Source organism: Micropterus dolomieu, linkage group LG10 (assembly GCF_021292245.1).
Source record: "Micropterus dolomieu isolate WLL.071019.BEF.003 ecotype Adirondacks linkage group LG10, ASM2129224v1, whole genome shotgun sequence".
Classification (NCBI taxonomy): domain Eukaryota; kingdom Metazoa; phylum Chordata; class Actinopteri; order Centrarchiformes; family Centrarchidae; genus Micropterus; species Micropterus dolomieu.
In genome coordinates, this window is record NC_060159.1 from 24,180,351 (window position 1) to 24,201,305 (window position 20,955).

At 38.0% G+C, this 20,955-nt stretch overlaps 1 protein-coding gene across 1 annotated transcript in view; it reads right to left on the reverse strand.

Moving 5' to 3' along the window:
- clvs2 (clavesin 2) overlaps nt 1–20,955 on the reverse strand; it is a 31,526-nt gene that overhangs the window by 1,361 nt on the left and 9,210 nt on the right. Inside the window, exons 3-4 of the mRNA XM_046061211.1 lie at nt 2,111–2,221; nt 7–239 (exon numbers count right to left, since the gene is read on the reverse strand). Of these exons, the coding sequence (XP_045917167.1) occupies nt 7–239; nt 2,111–2,221 (344 nt within the window). The remainder of the gene's footprint in view (nt 1–6; nt 240–2,110; nt 2,222–20,955) is intronic.

Sequence of the window (20,955 nt, forward strand, 5' to 3'; positions counted from 1 at the left end):
AATGACCTCTTCATGGTTTTTGGGGACAGGTTTTTCTCCAGGTCTCTCTCCAGGTCTTGTACTGACAGGGTGTAAGACTCCGGGCAGTAGTCGGTCTCCTCGTCGTAGGCGTGGTCCAGCAATGTTCGCGCCCACGTGCCCATATCGTACGGCGGCATCATCCCGCCAAGCTCTGACGGCAAGATCTCAGGATGGATCAGCTGGTGGAGGCTGTTCAGGTTGTTGCCGTGCATGAAGATCTGCAAGGAAAATTAAACACACAGGAAGACAGTTTAGATTGACCCGATGTTTGGTCTTTGGCTTTTGGTCTGACATATTCTCTGATCCTTTTCACCTTCACATTCACATTCAGATTCTGTTTTTAGTCTTTTTTTAACTGTAAAAAACACGAAGAAAAGCTTAATAGTTTAGTGTGTAAGATTTAGTGGCATCTAGTGGTGAGGGTTGTGAATTGCAACCATCTATCCAGTCTACCACTGCCCCCTACCCTTTCAAAGAGCGCAGGACAGCTGATGGTGTCTTACACAGGACAAAAGATGTCTCTCTCAGAGTAGCCAGTCAAGAAATGAGGTTTGTTAAGTTATATTTATTAAGAAATTATATTTGCTTAATTATTCAGTAAAACCATATGTTATTGTGACTTGGCCACTGACAGATAACATGGAAAATGTAAGCCAAGACTGTCCTCACATAATCACTTCCTCTTTAGTGGTTTTGGCTACAAAATAAAAGTGCAAGAAGCTTGTGTATTGTAATGCAGTATTTGGAGTTGTCTGTAACCTGCTTGACACACCTCTGAAAGAGCCGTCAGAAAACGTGATTCCCCAAAATGTCCTCTGCCTGGAGATACTGGGGAATTGCAAATGTGTCCGTAGGCTGATGATGCGGATCAAACACCGAAACAAAAACAATGCAGCACATGCCGTGATCTGAAACATTTGCTGCAGAATCCAGTTGTTGAAGAGAAAAGTTGCCCCAAAGTGGGACTGAACACTGAACACTGAACCCTTGGGTTGCAAGTTGTGCACTTTACCAACTGAGCTAACCAAATAACACACTTATGTTGGTCAATATTATAGCTTATATTCTCATCCACCATCTAGTGGTTGAAAATATTGCTCCGATGCAAAGTTATTTGCAGACATCTGCAGTATATTAGCACTACTTTTTCTTCTTCTAACGTACGTATTCAACATAGTGATGAGTGCCTGAATTCTACCAGAAGTAGAACAAGAAGAACGTAGTTTTGAAACGCGCTCTGTAGTGCTGTTTGTCCGTTTTCAGCTACTGCAGAAACATGACGATGCAACATGGCGACGTCCATGGAAGAGGGGACCCGCGGTTATGTAGATATAAATGGCTCATTCTAAGGTAATAAAAACATAATGGTTTATTATGTAAAGTCTTTACACACCACTGAAAACATAGTTATGGATCTTATATTGCATTTCTGTCAATAAATCCTCAGAAATATTACACACTGAACCTTTAAGCAACTGGGGGCCTGTTTCAAGAGCAAATGTGGGGCCCTATCCAACCTCGTGATTGGGCTGATTGGCACAAATGCACAACATGAGTTTCATGGATCGTACATTTTTGAAAAAATGTTCATGTTTTTATATTAATTTCACTTTAACATCAACATCCTGTAAATTCTTGCATGTTAGTCAGGGCCCTTTGGAGGGCAGGGCCCGTTTTTAATTTGAAATGGGTGAAACATAGCTAAGTCTGCCAATTGGCACATGTAGCTCAGTTAATGCATTTGTAGATGCTGCTGAATGGGTCATGACATTTTGAGTAAGCAATTTAACCAAATTACTTTGCAATTACAATGCAGTTCAATCTGCATCAGCAGCAATATTCAATCTCCTTGGAGCTCTGCTTTTGGTCTACACCAACCCCTGAGGGAAATATCTGACTCTTTAGCTGCTAAGTTGTGGGCTGTAAAATGAGAGATGCTATAAATACAGCAGAGCTGAGAGTAAATGTAGAGTCAGGTGATGATTCAAATTGGTTCATGACCCATTTCACATACGAGTAGGCGTGTAATCCATTGTTAATATATAAATATTGTTTATAGCTGCTTTTATGTAATGTCTTCTGCTCATACCCTCTTCCTGGTCTTGTCTTTGAGGAAGGGTCGTATCACCGTGTAGAGAGCGTGGATGTACCAGGGCTGGTTCACAAAGTGGATTCCTCCAAATCTGGCAGGAAAACTGTCCTGTTCCAAAAACAAACAAAGCAATACATGTAAATACAGGCAAAGAGGATAATCCCATCCTGTTGATCCATGTTTTTTTTTCTTTGTAGAGGTAACAGTAAAATGGTGAAATGGGATATGTTAGAGGTTTGCTTCATGATGATCACAGCTGCAGGTTGTATTTTACTTTCATTTTCACTGTAATAGAAAATAACATATCATCAGAATATGGCTTTAATATGAGTATAGCTGGTAAGCACATAAAAAAATCCTCAAAAACATAGTATAGAAGATATTTTAATTAAAAACAGACAACTTGCAAATCAACATCATTATAAAATTGCAAACTGGTGGTGGGTAAGCAGATGTGAAACTCAGCAACACACTCTGAAGTAGAAAAATGCATTTTAACATGATGATACATGGAGTTTGTACAGAATGACTTCATAAAATGAAGTAAGTTGCTGACTGTTTTTTAATTATTGAATAACTGCAGAGAATGTTGTGGTCTGGCCACAGAAACAGAGAGAACTAATTATTAATTGAGAGACATTTTTAATTGTAGGACGGGCAGGCAAGCAGGCAAGTATCTTCAACTGCAAAACTGCATATGGCGGCTTTAACAAACAGACACGGACACAAGCAAAGTGCTTAACACAACACATGCTGTATCTGATTGAGAATTTCAGTGCTGATAACGATTACTGAATAACCAAATACAAAAATGTGGAGAGGACAATATATATTTCTAGATTGACAAGATTATGTTTGTAATGAAACATCAACATTTAGAGAGCCTTCACCATGCTTAACGAATACATACATTTATTGTAAACTTGTAAATTTGTTATGACATTAATTCATCTTTTGAAACTTGTGGACTAGTTTTTGTCAGTCACTATCTTCTTACTGACAAACATACAGGCTACAAAAAACATTAGAATAACAGTTACCTATAACTGTTGAACGCCACTGTTTAGAAGGCTGCAAGCCTTTTACAATAAACTGACTAGCAGCTCTGTGGCATCATTGATCCTCTCCTCTGTGCTCCTCCCTCTGCTGCTGATATGAAGAGACAAAGTACCCGCAGACAGGTAGTAAAAGGAGAAGGGGCTGGTCAGTATCAGATCTAATTTGCAGATACATAGATAATTAGTCTCAACTGTTACCTACAATTTGCTTTGGTTTTTAGCTCATTCACAACAATTTGCTATTAGCATAACCAGCTCCGTGTGGTTATGTGGACAAATTCATTATGTACCACTGTATATGATGCATTTTCCTAACCACAGGATACAGAGACTTTATGACATGTACAATCATTACGGCTCACGAAAACAAAGATTAATAATATCTGTTTTTGATCACAAATAACCAAATAGCCAGTCCCAATCAAGAGGAATTTTTGTCTTCTTTAAGTTCCAGCAAATGAAAAAGTAGCTCTGAGAGTTTCCTGTCCCTTTCCATTAAATTAGTTTTTGTAAATGGGCTCTAATCTCATAGTCAATAGGAAATGGTCCGGTCTATTTTGGAGTCACCGCAGCACAACGCCTGAGGGAAATGAGTCCTTGTTCATATAGGTTAGTGTGTGTCTGGGCCTGACACAGTGTTTCCTAGAACGCTGGACACAATTATGATAATTACAGTCCACTGTGTGTGTGTGTGTGTGTGAGATTATATTGTGACGTAACAGAGCTGGCTGATGAAAAGTGGCTCGGGGCAGACGTTTATATAAAAACTGTTGTATTGTGTGAGAGAGATGGAGACAGTGAGAGTATCTAAGGTCGGACCAGGTTTGTAAATTATGGTTTGACCGATATGAATCACCAAGCCCTAAGTAGGTCAGCCAGTGGTTTGCTCTGCTGGCAGGAAAGTTAGTAATCAGACTGTCCAAGGCTTTGGTCCAGAGCAAGATACTGTATCTGTATCTGCGGCCATATTTACATGAAATTTTATGTGAATATTCACGATCCCAAGAGGATTTTGGTGACCCTCTGAACTTGCATCTAGCACTACTGCCTAGCCACATATTCATATTTGTTGGCTGTCTAATGCTCCACATTTTATCCAGGTAACTAGGGCCTAAAGTGTGTTTTTATTCTTCAAGTTTATGTTCTCCAAGCTTATGCATGTAACTACGCAACGTGACATACATCTATAATTTCTACCAATTAAAAATATGCCACATACAGACACACAACTTAGGAGGACCGTCAACAGTCTTACTTTAGGATTTATACCAGTTTTAACAGAAAATACCAAGATTTTCAAAGAGAAAATCAAAACAAAATATTTCCTGCTGCAAGAACACCGTTTGTTTGTCAAAAAACTTATTTGGAATAAACTATTGTTTCATCAGGGACTAGGGTATAAAAGCACGCACGCAGGACATTTCCTAATGATGGCCACAACGAAGAATATCATGCAGTTATAGAAAACAAAGAGAAAAAATGTTAAAAGTCATAAATTAGCTGCTGATTATAGACCCTACGCCCTCCAAGTATATGAAAAACTAAAAATATTTAATCCAATGATCAAATTTTCAGTCAGATTTTTGTAATATTGATTTTTGCAAAGGATTTGAATGCTACAGATGGTGGTGACCTGACCTTTTGTGTTGCTACAATCTGTCTACATTTTTCAGATTTTGTTTTTACAGAAAGAAACTTTGAAAATAGTTTTAAATGAATGTAATTAAACTGATCTCATGGTTTTCTGTTTATTTTTCAAAATAAATACATCAAAACACATATAAATAAATAAATGTATATAAAACCCAAGAATCTAAATATAGATACTGCATATTGGTGCAAAATATCAGCAGGATAAGCAGGTTTCCAGACTGTCAATACTAATAAAGAGGCTTATATTGGTTAAACCGCGGTCAGGCAGCCGCTCTCCCTCTCAGCTGTCAGATCCCTCTGACTCTGAACCTCCGGCCTGCCCTCTGCTCTGATAGACATTTTGACTTTGATGAAGGGACCTGCTGCATTATACATGAAACATGAAACTGAAAATGGAATATGAGCTGCAGGGCCTCTGCTACTACACTGGAGGCACTGAAGAACGAGGAGGAGGAGGAGGAGGAGGAGGAGGAGGAGAAGAAACAGGAGCTAAAGGATCGATCTGCTGAAGGAGGATGACTAGGTATAAGGAAAATCTGTTCAAACAAAAGTGGAGGCGCCATAGTGCGAATAATAAAAAGTACAGGCGATCCAAGAGGGAATGAAAGATTAAATGAAAGATGTTAAGGAGCTGGAATTATGGAGGGAAGAGGGAAGCAGATCAACTTTAAAATGATTTCCACAACATTGTTTCCCTGACGGGAAGCGATAGGAGGACTGAAGAGTGATTTAAAAGAAGATCATCAATACTTTTTAAATGCACCATTGTTTCCCTCCAACAAAAATCCCCTCAGAAGGCTTTGAACATTTGCAATGAACGAGCACACCAATAAGCCTCACTTATTTTGTGGTCAATATTTTCAGAAATTGAAGTATTTATATTCTCCTCCAATCTAAAACATATGCAAAACACATTAAAATTGCAACAGCGAAAACAAACAAAAGTTACTGGTTAAATGGATATTACAAATTGGCAAAAAACCTAATAGGAATCATATTTAGAGAAATTTTGTCCTTTTGTGACAAGTGTTGTAAATATATACTAGTTGCTAAGTAAACAGCTGAAATATGAAGGAGGTATAAACTGCCAATTCTAGAAACCAGCCACTCAAAACCATTTGAGCATTTTCTTTGATGTTTGGCTTCTGGAGGCAAATGTCGACTTTAAACAAATGAGCGACTGTGGGGATTTATTTTTGGACTCGCTGCAGGTCACTGCTGGGCGTGTTCAGTTACAGCGAAAGGTTGAACAGAATTTAAGGCGACAGAAGATGGAGAAATGTCCATCAACACCAAAAGGACAATGTGTAGAGCTGAGGAGTCATTTTTAAAACACAATCAGTTTATATATACATTTAGTATTTTCTATAAATCTCCCTTAAACCCTGTTGCCTCATCTCTCACCTCCCCCTCCTGGGAGCCTGTGGCTTCACTGAAGAGGATAAACACATTAGAGATGATTTTCTCTTCAAAGCTTGGTTAGCTGTAGAAAAACTGCGCCCACCTCTCGCTTTGTGACACTCCAGCAGATTTTCCTCTAAATCTGACCTCGGGCCATAACGAGTAAAATGTAGTAAAAAAGCAGCAAATCTCGTTGGTGATGGTTTTTTCTCTTCTACTGTAATTACACTAATGACTCAGAATCTTTTTATTGTTTTAAAAGGAGGAGACTTCATCGAGGTGAAGAGGGAAACGCCTTTCTTTTGTCTAGAAATTCAAAATCAGCTTTTCCACAGCAAATTTGGGTACCAATAGTTTCACTTCTTCTAATGTATTTCTTAACGGTGAAAATTGAGTGGGAGTGTACCGTGATTGCCAGGTGTCTCATATTACATCCTATTACCCAAATTGTTTATCTGCCTATAAACACTGACGAGATAGCAGTCATGGTAAACCTTACTCCAGGATTTAAATATCAGAAACATATGACACATTAAAGTGTATGTTTTAGTGGCATCTAGTGGTGATGGTTGTGAATTGCAACCAGTGGCTCAGGGTGCACACGTTCGAGTTGCAAAGTGTTCTTACGACTTCAGTGTGTGTTCATGTCGGAATGTGTGAATCAACATGGATGCCACTACAAAGATGTGTTGGATTAGCATTATCAGAGCGTATAAACAACACACAAACATCTAGTTCACTCTACATGGACTAACCAAACTAACCATTTTAGCCATATAACAAACTGCATGTTTGCAAAATATGTATATGCAATATGTGATTTTGCACGAATCAAAGGTCTGTATACTTCTTTATGTCACATGTACTCTTTATTTCTCCTCTTGCATGTAATATTTAAGGAGGAAAAAAATTCTGATTGTTCCAACACCACATGAATGCACTGCTCACCCCTCCCTTTCTAGGCGCCCAGGAGAAGTTACGGTGGCCGACAGGCTCTGTCAGCTCTCGTGCTAAATAATACGTATGGGCCTCCATTTGTCCAAATGTCTCTTCTCTTCTTACTTCTAATGAACCATTCGACTACTACTACTAACGTTACTTCTTCTTCTTCTTCCTATTCTTCGTTCGTATTCAATGTTGTGACAAAACCCACTCTGTTTGTCCATTTAGGCTACTGTACAAACACGGCAGCATAACATGGCGACTTCCATGTAAGAGAACCGGCGGTGTGTGTAGATAGAAATGGCTCATTCTTAGGTAATAAAAACATAACTGTTCATTATATGAGGGGTTTATACACCCCTGAAAACATAGTTATGTATATTATATTGCATTTCTGTCAATAGATCCTTCTAAATATTACACACTGAAACACACATAAAAATATGCATCCCGTTGAAATACTGTACATTATCAAGTCAGTGTGTGAGGTTAGCATTATGCTGCATTCATTATTATCACATTTATTCATTTAGCAGACGTTTTTATCCAAAGCGACTTACAATTGCTATACATGTCAGAGGCCGCACGCCTCTGGAGCAACTAGAGGTTAAGTGTCTTGCTCATGGACACAATGGTGTCTCACAATGGATTTGATCCCGGATCTCTCACACCAAAGACATGTATCTTATCCACTACGCCATCACCACCCCATACTATATTTATGTGTTTCACAATAACATCTGAGTGATAATTACTATCTATGGCTCATATTTTTGGTTTTATAGTAAAAGTTTGTAAAATGGGTTTCTTGCATGCATGTTTGGATGCATGGAGACATTAAGTCTAGGCGAAAGTTTAAACAATACAAAACATTTTTTTCAGTGAAAATCAGTGAGCTTTGGGAAAAGCATTATATTATATTATATCTTATATTATACCTTATTTATCCCTACATGACAAACTCATACAACCATAGCTCAATTATAAATTTTAATTCATTATTGTAAATGAAACTGACAATGACAGTTGCCGTCTTGGGCTGTTTGATGTCATGTCATAAACATAACAATCCTTCCATCACTTCCTTCTGTCCCATAGGACTTGAATGCAGCATCAGTGTAGTCTCTCATGTGTTGCTGGTGTGCTGCTGTTATAAAACCACACAGATCCAGAGGTGAAGCAGACAGGCTGCCACCAATACTGTGGGTTAAACACCGTGAGTTTGTTCAAAGGCACACAGATACTCGGAGGTAACAACATGTGACGCGTTGACATCCCGTCGATGGATGAAGCAAACGTCATCAGCCACAGCTGCTTCTTTACTGAAATGTCTGTCCACCAGGATTAAAAGCTGCAGTCTGACTATTCAAGCAGTGACTCCCTCCTTCAGGATACTCAGTGTGTCCTTTAACAGATTACCACGACCACACAGCCTACAAGCTTTGCTCCAAGCTTTTTTCACATTATGATTTCTGTACTGGCTGCACAGGACAAAATACAATGTTTAAGTGACTTTAACAGAAAAGTATGACATTTTGGGAAATACAGTTGTGCAGATTAAAGAAAAAGAGTTAGCTTCTGAGCTGGTGGTAGGCAGATTTTTGTTCCATTTGGACAGCGTCTGGCTCGCTGTTTCCCCCGGTTTACCAGTATTTGTGCTAAGCTAAGCTAACTGGCATCTGGTTTCATATTTGACATACAGATGTGAGAATGTTATATATATTGAAATTAAACTCTCTCCCTCTTTTGTTGGGTAATAAACAAAATAAATAAAAGAGTAGTTTAAAGAGAAAAGCAACAATTGATATTTGGCCCCATGAAGACCAAATGTCTTTAAATTCTTTTTTGTTTGTTTCTACACAAAGCCAGTATTTTGTTTTCTAGATCAGTGTGTTTTGCACATGGAAGTATTGTTCTGTAGTTTGTAAAGGACAAACAACTTGTTTAAAATGTACAAAATAAAAACCTGAAAAAATCAGACTGCTATTGTCTGAAATTAGCTCATCACACATAAATTAGAGGCCCTGCAATGGACTGGCGACCTGTCCAGGGTGTACCCCGCCTTTCGCCCAATGTCAGCTGGGATTGGCTCCAGCCCCCCGAGACCCTGTACGCAGGATAAGCGGTTGATGATGGATGGATGGATGGAGATAAATTAGATTAGCACTTCTATGTCGGAAATTTAAATAATGAGCACTGAAAAGTCATAACAGCTCTCTAGAGTGAAGTGAATGAGCATCTGATGTATGTGCAACAAATAAAAACCATCTCTGATTTACACATATTTACAGATGTTGCCAAAGAAACAACCACTGCAATGATTCATATAACCAAATAAACAAAAGAAAACCAATTAGGCTGTAATGTAAACACATTTTCTTGCAACATAAAGAACAAAATCTATTAGACCTCTGTCAGGAGGCCACCTTTCACGCAACAACAGGAGGAAGATGGAGTGAGGCTTGTCTTTGGTGTGTAAAGTGTTTCTTATGGCTGAACCTGCTGAAGTAACATCAGTTCAAACAGAGCTACAACCTGTGAGGCACCGGCTGCTCATTTATTATTTAGTTTATCAAATGTTAGGTGTTGCAGCAGCGCGAGGCAGGATGGAACCAGATGACGGGAACCAGATTCAGATTTGTCCCTCAGTAAGCCTTTATCAACCCAGCCTGTTCTCATGCTCAGGCTAACCCTACAGCTGTGCACATCGGCCGTGAGGCATCCAACTGCAGCATATCATATACACGCAAAATCGCCGTTTTGCGTACAATAGACACGGCTTTTCCAAAGAGTGCATATGTGACGCATGAGATGCGATTGATCAACCACACAGTGGGAAATATCGAGGTCGAGACTAGAGCTGGGGAAATGGGTGAAGACATTTGTAAATTTGACTCTACCACTGATGACACATCAGCTGAATGCAGACGTGACTCAAAATGTCTGCCTGAAATCATTTCACATATTTCATTTCAGTTCCCATTTCTAGTCTGTTCATGAAGTGCACCTTACATAAGCCTAGAGTGACCTGAGCCTGACTGGATTCTTATTCCCTTTTCCCCCCCCGTACAAAATTAATTAAAGCTGCATTAATCTGTTTGGCCTCAGCACAGCAAGTCCACTCCCCTTTGCACTCTGTTTTGGTCTCCACCAACCCCGGACAAGTTGCTGCAAGAGTCCTTCTACAGTATTTCACTTAGTTAGCTAGTCACTAACTTTGTTCACCTTAACTTAATGCATTGTTGTAATGCAATGTATTTTTAAGGTTTATTGTGGCTTTATTTGTTTTTAGTTTCATGGTGCTTGATGGAAAATAAAGATATTTCAACAGTTGAACTCAATGCGGGTTTATTGACGCCAAGGGCTGCTGCAAGCGGAGAGAGTGAAATGTGCCGAAAAATCAAATCTATTTAAGCTACAGTGAGTTGAAGAGATGATAATTCATCGCTGAGTTCATCGCAGTGAGTAACCCTCTTCACACAGTCATTTAATTGTTGATGTACAGAAATGTTGAACAATGGAGTGCTTTAAACCCACAATATGTCTTATTTTTAAAACATCTCATTTGGTGCTTCCAAATTAAATTGGCATGGACTCATTTTTCTACAAACAAAAAACTCAGTAATCTCACATTAAAACTCCACACACAGTGGCTAAAAAAAGCAACACTATTGTGATCATGCATCTTAATCCAAATGTCTTTGTGTAACAACAAAAACATTTATAATCATCTGTTCTTACTGAGTGAAATGTAATTTCTTTGCTGGCACAAATTTTTCACACAACTTTATTTCTACTCCTACGCAGCTGTACCAAGTGTGAGTTACAATTAATCTTAACATGATTTGGTCAATTAACCCACATTCATGTTTTAGTGTTGTGCTGCGAGGACTTGCTGCCTTTGTGAATTTAATCTGTTTGGCTTTCAGAAAAAAAACATTTTTAAAGTTTTGTTATTAATCTTTTTTTTCCCTTTATGTATGATTTTAACAAATACACCAAAAATGCTACAAACAGAAGCCGAGTTTTTTAGGAGTCTATTATCACTCCGCTAGCAAGCAGCTGATGTTATATCATCTGACATGCGTTGTCTACCACTCTATACGTGTCTGGGTTGTGGTCATACATCTTCTCTCTCTGTCATGCTCTTTCAGTCTTTCTACAGCACATCAGGTTGATGAGCTCTCTGCTCTCTGCTCTGCTCCTGTCACTTCCCATCTACAGAAGGATGAGTAAACGTGTCCTCCAGTAAAAAAGGGGGAAAAAGTGAGTTCAGAAAAAAAAAAGGACGACATCCATTCGAGTGCTTTTCTTTTCTGGATATAAAGTGTAGCCTCGAGTGATGACATTGTACTGCTGCCGGCTTGTTCCTTACAAGAAAACACCTTTATGAGAAGATGTCTGAAAAAAAAGGGGGGTAAATCAACAGTGAATCTTACAGTATGTGACAGAAAATAGAGAGCAGTGCAGCCTCACTCTGCTCTGTGTGTTGAAATTTTCCGCCACACTTCACTTCTGGTCACAAAATCCACAAAGATGTCAAAGACATGCGGCCTCTCTGATAAATTAAACCTTTTAGTTCACTTTTCCAAAGGACTAATGCAGCATTAGTTCAACCTTTGACTCTACTTCCATCACTTATTTCTCTGTAGCTTTTTATCCAATCTGTTCACTCAACCTTCCTCTTCGTCCTCCTGTTACTCCACATCCAGTCAATACATTTTCCTCTACGGCTTTACTCCCAAACCTTTTAACCAATCACACCAATTCCCTTTTCCTCTATAGTCAAATAATTGATCCCATTTGTTCCTTTCTGGGGTTATATATAGTTTTTTAGATATATATATTTTTTATTTATTACAATCCCCATTACCAGCTATTCTTTATTCAATCATATATTTTCCTTCATTGTGTGGAATATTGTCTTTGGCTTCACAATGCAATGTTAAATAAATACAAACATACTGTAAAAAGACAGAAATACAGTTAAATACTTAAAAAAGAGGTTGGATTTAATTCTATTCTGTCGAATTGCATTTGGTAGGAAGTATTTTCTGTTCTGTCCATTTCAGATTCCGGCTATAACTGAATCCTCATTCTGATTGATAAAAACCTGCCACAAGCAAAAGCTACTTTTATTTTTACCCATTGCTGTTTTACATTTGTTCTTCAATCAGTTTGGTGTGCTAACATTGTTTTATGGGTCTTTTTCATGACAGATATTTCATATCACTGTAAGAATAAGATGACTGTAATTTATAACATAATAATAACATAATATAAATAAATTCTCTCCAAGGTTTCTCTCCAACTGAGAGATTGCACATGTACTTAAATGTGCATATTAATTTTATTTTAACTGCCTGTGGAGTGCTATAACAAGGGTTGAACCTCCTTGTAAACTGAGCAGTCATGTGTCCTTTATCATATGTTAAGTTACGATTAACTTAAGCAAAAGGTTGTGTTTTTGTTTGTTTGTTTGTCTACTAGCAGGATACATGACTAACTATGGACGAGTGACAAGCTTTTTTCTTTCATTTATTACAGGATTTCTCAACATTGCCAGGTTGCTGCCCCTGGTCTGGGTCAGTGTGTTCATCCTGTGTGTTTTGTGTGTGTTTGCTGCAGTTGACCTGAGCCTCAGGATTGTGGGCTCAACAGATCTTGTCTTCCTGCCAGGCACACTGAGCAGAGGAGAGAGATGGGGGAGAGATATGCAGTGGCAGAGGATTGATTCGGCCCATCCTGTCTGCGTCATGATCCCTGAAGCTTCTGAGCGGGAAACATTACACACCGCTCATCTTGATAGAATCATAACACTATTTCAATATTGACCCTAGCCCCTAGCTGTAGGTTTGATAACTTAAATTAGCAGTATCAGGAAAAGCGCAGGTGGAATTCATATAATGAAAAATGGCTGCATTCCACTTATGGGAGGTCCTGGCATTTTGTGTGCTGTCACACTGTCTGGGACACTTAATGGAACAGAGCCATCCTAAATGTTATTAATTCTACCTGTACTTTTCCTGCTATGATAAATCAAAATGTCTTTTGTGAAAAATGTTTATTAGGTTTAACGTTGGGCCAGTTTTGACAGGCAGGGTGGAAACACTGATCTCTACTTGCAATATTTATTTCTTTTAATTTAAATAAGAATTGATTTGATTCATTAAACTGGTTATTTTAGTACTGAATCTGAGAGAAGTGAGGACTAATACCGGGTTCACACTACGCAACATAAGCCTGAAAACAGTCTCACCTGACAGGCGTTTGGTGTCAGACACAAAAATGGATGTTGGGCGCGACAATTATCATTTTATTCCGTGTAGTGTTCATAGTGGACGACAACTGACGCCCCATTTGTGACACGGCATGACATCCCGATAAAAAGACAAGCGTGTCCAACATGTAGTCCGTCTTGTCTCTCAGCCAACTCACAGGCTAATCTGACAGTGACCATCTTAACAGACAAAACATTTGTGTAATACTTTAGAATTAAAACTGTTTGAATACAAGGTTTACATGTGCCATTTAAATTAAATAGATTGTATTTTTTGGTATTATTCATCTAGAAAGTTCAGACTTCATTTCAGTAAAAGGTACTTTTCAAATGGCCTTTCAAATGAGGCAGAGTGGCCGAGGTATTTATTTATCTACATGAGCCAGTATTTGCATTGTTTTCGACAGTATATTTATTTTAAAAAGTGTGTCAAAGGCTTGATGTAAATCATGAAAGGGTAAACTTCAGCTTTCATCCAGAGGCCATATAATTTAGCAGGAGAGCCAGTTTTGGCCCAGTCGCCGCTTTAAACATTCAACATGCAACATAAAGAAACCACTGATTGAATTACAAAAAGGACCTTTACAGAAATAAGCACTTTCCTATCTGCTGTCTCTATTGTAGAAATGTTTGGTTAAAGGAATAGTTTGACATTTTGGAAAATACGGTTATTCGCTATCTTGCTACACACTGAGGTAGAGCCAGGAGGCAAACAGCTTATCTTAACCTGGAAAAAGGGGGGAAACATCTCTATCCAACTTCTAGCACATACCAACTTTTTCTTTAGGTTAAGGCGAGTAAAACTACTTGGTTAAGGTCAGGGTAAGATCACGGTTAAAAGCGTTGGTAGGAGACAAACAGCAGCCTCTGGTATCAAAGTCAGATACTTTGTACACCTAACCACCAACCACAAGGACCTTCCTATTTTCTGGTGAAGACACATTCAACAAACAAAATTCTAAAATAAGATGATCTTGAATATTGGCAAATACTATCAACTGTTGGCAGCTTGTCTTTAAACCGGCTTCAAAACCTCATATCAGTAAAACCATGTGAAATCTGTTTTATTGATGTGGGACAGCATTTGCACAGACAGATGGTGTCTTCTTCCAGCTGCAGTTGAAAGATAAAAGGCACAAGAGAAACAGTTTAAATCAATACTAAAGTGTTTGTAAAGACAAACCTGGCCAACCGCCTGTTTATTCACAACAAACGAGTTTCCTGTTTACAGGCATCACCTCTGACTGATTCTCATCGTGACTGATAAAATCAGCAGGTAACCTGGAAGGAAATCTGATGAAAGAAGTAAATAGTAATAGTAAATAATTTTCCTGTTAACTGATTTCCTCATTTTAAAGCATATAATGACACTGATGTCTTAATTATACTGCTTATGATAAAAAAAAGCCAAATTATAGGGTGCTTAGAAACCTTTTATTACATGGTAATGATGAGAAGGCGGATTATAATTCAGTAGATTTGAATAAATGCTCCAAGATTTCAAAGAGCTTCCTTTTATTAGGGAGGTGATATCTTCTAAGTGATTACCTCTGAAAGAATTAAAACGTGTTTTTACACAGAAGCTGCTGCCTGAGATGGTACAGTAGGTTAAAACTCTACTTCATGCATTTTCTGCAGACACTGTTGGCACAATTATTCTGGAGCAGTCTGCATGTTACATAACAATGCTAATTCAGAGTAAATCCATAGAGAGTTCACTGACTGGAACTGTGCTACTGTATATGTTAATGTGGTCTACATATCTGCAGATATTCAGGCTCTCTAAAGAGACAAATGCACTCCTGTTGAAAGGCAAATGAATAATAAATTAATGCCAGTATATTGGAAATGGTCACTGTTTTACATTTTTCAAAAATCCCCAAAGACAAATCTATACAAATAATGTTAACAGTAAAAACAGTTCACTCATTTCACTACAGCTTCTTTTCATTATAGATCATCTGAATATTGTTCTTTTTTATTAAACAGTTAATTATTTAGTTTAAAATGAAAACTGTGAAAAATAACTGATAATAATAATTCATCAGAAGTAGATTTTACAGTGCCTGAAGGCATAAATTAAATGATGTAATAATCAAAGTTAATGAGAATTATTATTCGTTTAGGTTGCATTAATTGATTTTTTTGGCTACAGAACAAGCTATAAACACAACATTTACATATTATCAGCTGAAAGAAAGATGTCAAAGCAACAACACCAAAAAAGGTCAAATAAAGAAAAAGACAAAAACTAAGCATTATGTTTGATGTAAGCTAAATGCCAAAAATAAAAATTGAATTAACACGCTCACAATGACAATGCTAACATGCTGAGTTGTAGCGGGTATAATGTTTACCAAGGTTTTCCATCTAGACTTCAGTTTAATACTTTACACTGTACTGCACTTTTACTGTCCTGTTTTCAAGGGGAATTTTTATTAAAATCAGATTTTCCTTTTGAAACTTAGTTGGCTTCTCCTCGCTCATACGTAGTCAGACCAAGTATTAACAGGGCCAAGTAGTTCTCCTCTGTCCGGGCAGGGCCGAGTAGAGCTAAACATTTTTCTCCGCTGTTTTGACTATGTTACCAGGGCCAAGTAGAATTACAAGTACAGTTTTCGCCGCTGATTAGACTGACTTGAGGTCTGAGCAGGGCTGAGAAGTAGTTTTTCTTCGTTCTTCTTCTGTCTTGACTGCTTTTACCAAGATTGTTACACAAACAATCTGGATTCATAGTGACGATCGCAAATACGAGGAAATAAATATCGTACGATGAAGAGCATAAGGTTTGACTGGTTTGATAGATTGGAAATCAAAAAAGCAAACAATGGAACAGAGAAAAGCCTGAATATTCGTAACCCATTGGAATTATAGGTAAACAAAAAGGTTAACAGGGTAATTTAAGTTTTATTTTCTATTTGACAATTTTTAAAATTGTATTTAAATCTCTTTTTATATATTTCCCTATGTTTCTTTTATGTAAAGCACTTTGAATTGCCTCGTTGTTAAAATGTGCTATACACCTCACAGGTGTGGCATATCAAGATCAGACAGCATAGGTGTTGCCTTAGGTTGGCCATAATAAAAGGCCACTCCAAAATGTGGTGGATGGATTATCTCGACAAAGGAGAAATGCTAACACAGATTTTGACACTATTTGAGAGAAACATAGAGAAAGTCTTAGATCTTTGAGTTCAGCTCATGATGAATGGGGGCAAAAACAAAAGTGTTGCGTTTATAATTTTGTTCAGCGTTCAAAGATTGTCTGTACAAAATTAACAATCCATCCATAGTTGTAAATAGTACCATTTAATTAAAAAACTAAAATATTAACCTCATTGGGGATCCTAGAGAAACACCCACAACTTACATTTTCTTTGCTCTGTTTCTGTATTTATCTTCTGCAGAATTGACTGGACAATTCCCCTGTTAATTATACATCGCTCAATTACACAACACAACACTACATTTACAGCTTATTGTGGTGGACTCGCTGACCGACCTGTGAGCGTCTTGGAAGAAAAACAGAGCAAGATGGAGAAATGTGTTTCTGTCTGCGCGCACGAACAGGCAGACACACAACAAAAGGGAGCCCATCTGGAGGAGAGGGCAGAGCAGATAGCGCGGCAGTCCAACGTGTTGCCGTGGCAACGTGGCGAGGGTGGGATGTAGCAGGAGGGAGCCGGGGAGGGTGGAGGAAAAAAGAAAAGGAGGGGTGGGGGTACGACGAAGCCGAAGAAGAAGATGATGCTTCTGTAACATCCGAAAAAATATATTTTAAAGGATTTTGGATGATTTCTGTTTTAGTTTAATTTAGGAATTTATTATGTTCCATTACTGATTATTACTAATTATTTCTGATAATTGAGCTCATTTTGAAACAAAAACATGAACATAAGGAGGATGATAAGGATGATTATGTTGTTAAAGAGAGAGGGGGAGGGTAAAGAAAACAAAAGTGAAAAAGGTTGGAGAGAGAGGCCAAAGAGAGACGAGGAGAAGAAGGAAAAAGGACATATTGACTCATTGTACATTACAGTTTTAAAATAAAGATGTGTCTGTGTGGCTGATGCCCTCTTTCTATATTCCTTGAATCAGTGAGTTCATTTTCATTTTTACTTTCTTATTTATCACTTGGACAGCGAAGTGGAATTGGAGGTCTGAGAAAAGGTCAAGATGTCTGTTGAAAGGGCATCGCATAATTATAACAGGGAAAGTTTTAATTCTATCCTGAAAATGTTGAAACACATCTTGCACACTTTTTTGCTATCAGATTAACACATTTTCAATCAAATGAACATGAAATATGAGATGTCATGTGATCACGAAACCCATTAGGGGTTCATCCTCTGGAGAGCGTGAGTGTTTGTACCAAATCCAATAACAGCAGATATATTTTACTCTGGATCAAAGTCTTCGACCAATCCATCAGATAATTTTAAGTGCATCAGTGGATAGTAAGACCTGACAGATTCACATGACATACAGTTTATTTATCCGTGTCATTACTGTATAAAAAGCAGCTATGGGACCAGTTATATTCATTCATCTGGAATGAAAACCTGCTGCCCTTTCGGCTCTCATTGGGCACATGATTGACCACCCCTGTTGTTTGGGGTCAGCTAACATTCCCAAAAACATTTTAAAGGTAAATGTTCTGCACTTTTCTGCACAAAACTAGTGTAGGAAAGTAAGTAAATCTCCCTCTTTTTATTTTTATTTTATAAATGATGTGAAGTTTCAGCCTCATGTTATTCAAGAACAATCCCAAAGAGTTCCACACAGATTTAAAATTTTGGAAAAAAGAAAGGCTGGTATAGGATCAGCAGATATTACCAGTTGGAGGTATTAGGAGAGAAAAGGTCGAATTGGTGCATACATACCTAAAACGACAAGGTCCTGAATGTTTTGGAGGTGGTAAGTCTTCACAGGTCTAAAACTTTAGATAGACATTTGGAAAACCAACCTTTACTGAACGTGGATGAGTTCATGCTCAGTAAAAAGAGCCAAGACCCAATCTGAGGATTATTAGACCTGTTTCTAAATGTGGCTGACCCCAACAGACCCAAATGGAAAAGAAAACGCCATGGTCAAAAAGAGCAGCACTTTCTTGCACTTTCCGTCTGCCTCAAAAAATGATATTTTCCATGATGCACCAGAGCTGATATTTCACTCGTTATACATATTAACACAGACCCACAAACAACAGGACAGTTTGAAGCTCATTATCCTCCTGATTTGCCAAAGGCACATGGATATAACTCCTGTTATCATCCCAGTAAGAAGACCCATATATTGCACTTTTCTATGAGCACATGAATTCAACACTAAGGCCATAACAAAAACTATCTAATGGGAAAAAAACCCAGATCACCACCAAAATTGAATCAACTGGCTCCTGTGTCACGGCAGAGCTGCCAGCAAATTTTAGCTAAATCCTGCCAACAGACAGACAGATGTTGCCGTAGTTCACATCATTATTAGGACAGTAAAAACTGCATCATTAAATGCAGGTAACACAAATGAAGCTGCAATGTTGAGTCTACTGGCTGTCAGCAGCTGTGCAGTTGGTTAACTTACTGTGTGGAAGGTAGCTGATGTGAGTTCAGATGGTTGCTCAAGTCTACATCCAGTATGTTCAGACATCTTGTATATTAACAGTAATAAAAACACTGTAGATATTAGATGGAATTTTAACTAAAGAATGAGAGAAAAATACATTGATTCATGCCGTAGATTTCAGAACATGACCGGTGTTTAAGAGAGAGTGAGTTATAGTTTATCAGATGTGAAGTCATTCAGCTGCTGCGTTATTCTCTACAGTATAAAAATATATATGTTGAATGCTAGCCAGTAATTGTGTTGGATTAGACCTGCTGTCATTTAGGAGAAACATGTTAACATTTAGAAAAGACAATGGTGACTGAGGACATTTAGGGCTCAAAATTGACTTTTTATCACCGTCCTGAAACCAAGGTGGGAGGGCTAACATCGTTCTACAGCAGCCACACTGACGAGGATGCCTGCAGGTATCTGCTGATTATCTCAAAATGCAAGATAACTGTGAGATCCAGTCCAGTCTAATCTAGTGGTTGTTGTAAGAAAAAAAATATAATAACAAGAAATGTCTTTCATAAAAATAATAATAAAAGCTTTAAAAGTTCACATAGCCTTCCGTTTAGTCTTTCATTTATTTTGTTTGATGTTAGTTTTTTTCTTCTTCTTTGCTTTGATAATCCAGAAGTGAGGTTGTTTTTTGGACTCCTGAACTGCTGACATTTTGAAAACACAACTTTACCATGTAGAAGCTTAACAGAGCATTTTCTTATACATCACTTTAAATCCTGTTTAAAAACATTTGTCAAACTTGTTTTGAAAAGAACAACCCAAAAGAAGGGTTTGCAGACTTAAATCCCTTTGTAACATTGTAATCCTGGAGGATTATGACTGGATGGGTTTGTATCCCATTCTGTACACTGTCTCACCTCCTTAATATAATCTCTTTTATGAGAGTTTAAAGAAATGTAAGTGGAAAAGTGCTTTTCACACACGGAGTATGTTCTGTGTGTAGGCCTACTGTCTGGACTGTATTTAAGTTACAGTCTGTGGCACAATTAGGTGGCACATTAAGAGCGCGACTATAAAAAGGGTCAATTTAGATTTTCACTTTGTCTTGCTGTTTTCTGATATAAATCAGTGATCAACTACGAGACCTATCTTTAACTTTGTAGCAGCAGAGCAAAATGATACCAATGTAAGCCAGTCAGTTGGTTTGTCCAGAGCAGAATAATGTATCTTGACAACTTTTGGACATGTGTGTAAAAAAGAGATTCGTGATACCCAGAGGATGATTCCTAAAGCCAGGAAGACACCCCGTGGATTCGGCCCGACTTTAGGCCACGCACTGGTTGCCACCTGTCAGATTTTAGAATTGGGCAGCATTTCTGCCAACTTTTCTACGAACACGTGAATGCAACACTAAGGACATAACAAAAACTATCTAATGGGAAAAAAAAAACAGATCACCACCAAAATCGAATCAACTGGCCCCTGTGTCACGGCAGAGCTGCCAGCAAATTTTAGCTAAATCCTGCCAACAGACAGACAGATGTTGCCGTAGCTCACATCATTATTAGGACAGTAAAAACTGCATCATTAAATGCAGGTAACACACATGAAGCTGCAATGTTGAGTCTACTGGCTGTCAGCAGCTGTGCAGTTGGTTAATAATAATAATAATATAATAATCCTTATTTGTAGAGCACTTTTCAAAAACAAGTTACAAAGTGCTTTAACAAGTGTAAAGAATAATACAAAAAAAAAAAGATAAGAGCATGAAAATTTAATATAAAATTAGTAAAATACAATAAAATAAAAGGGATAAAATAAAGTCAAATAAGATCGGGAAAAGCTCTCCTATAAAAGTATGTTTTAAGAAGGGACTTAAAAGAGTTCACTGACTCAGCCGACCTGATTTCCTCGGGCAGGCTGTTCCAGAGCCTCAGGGC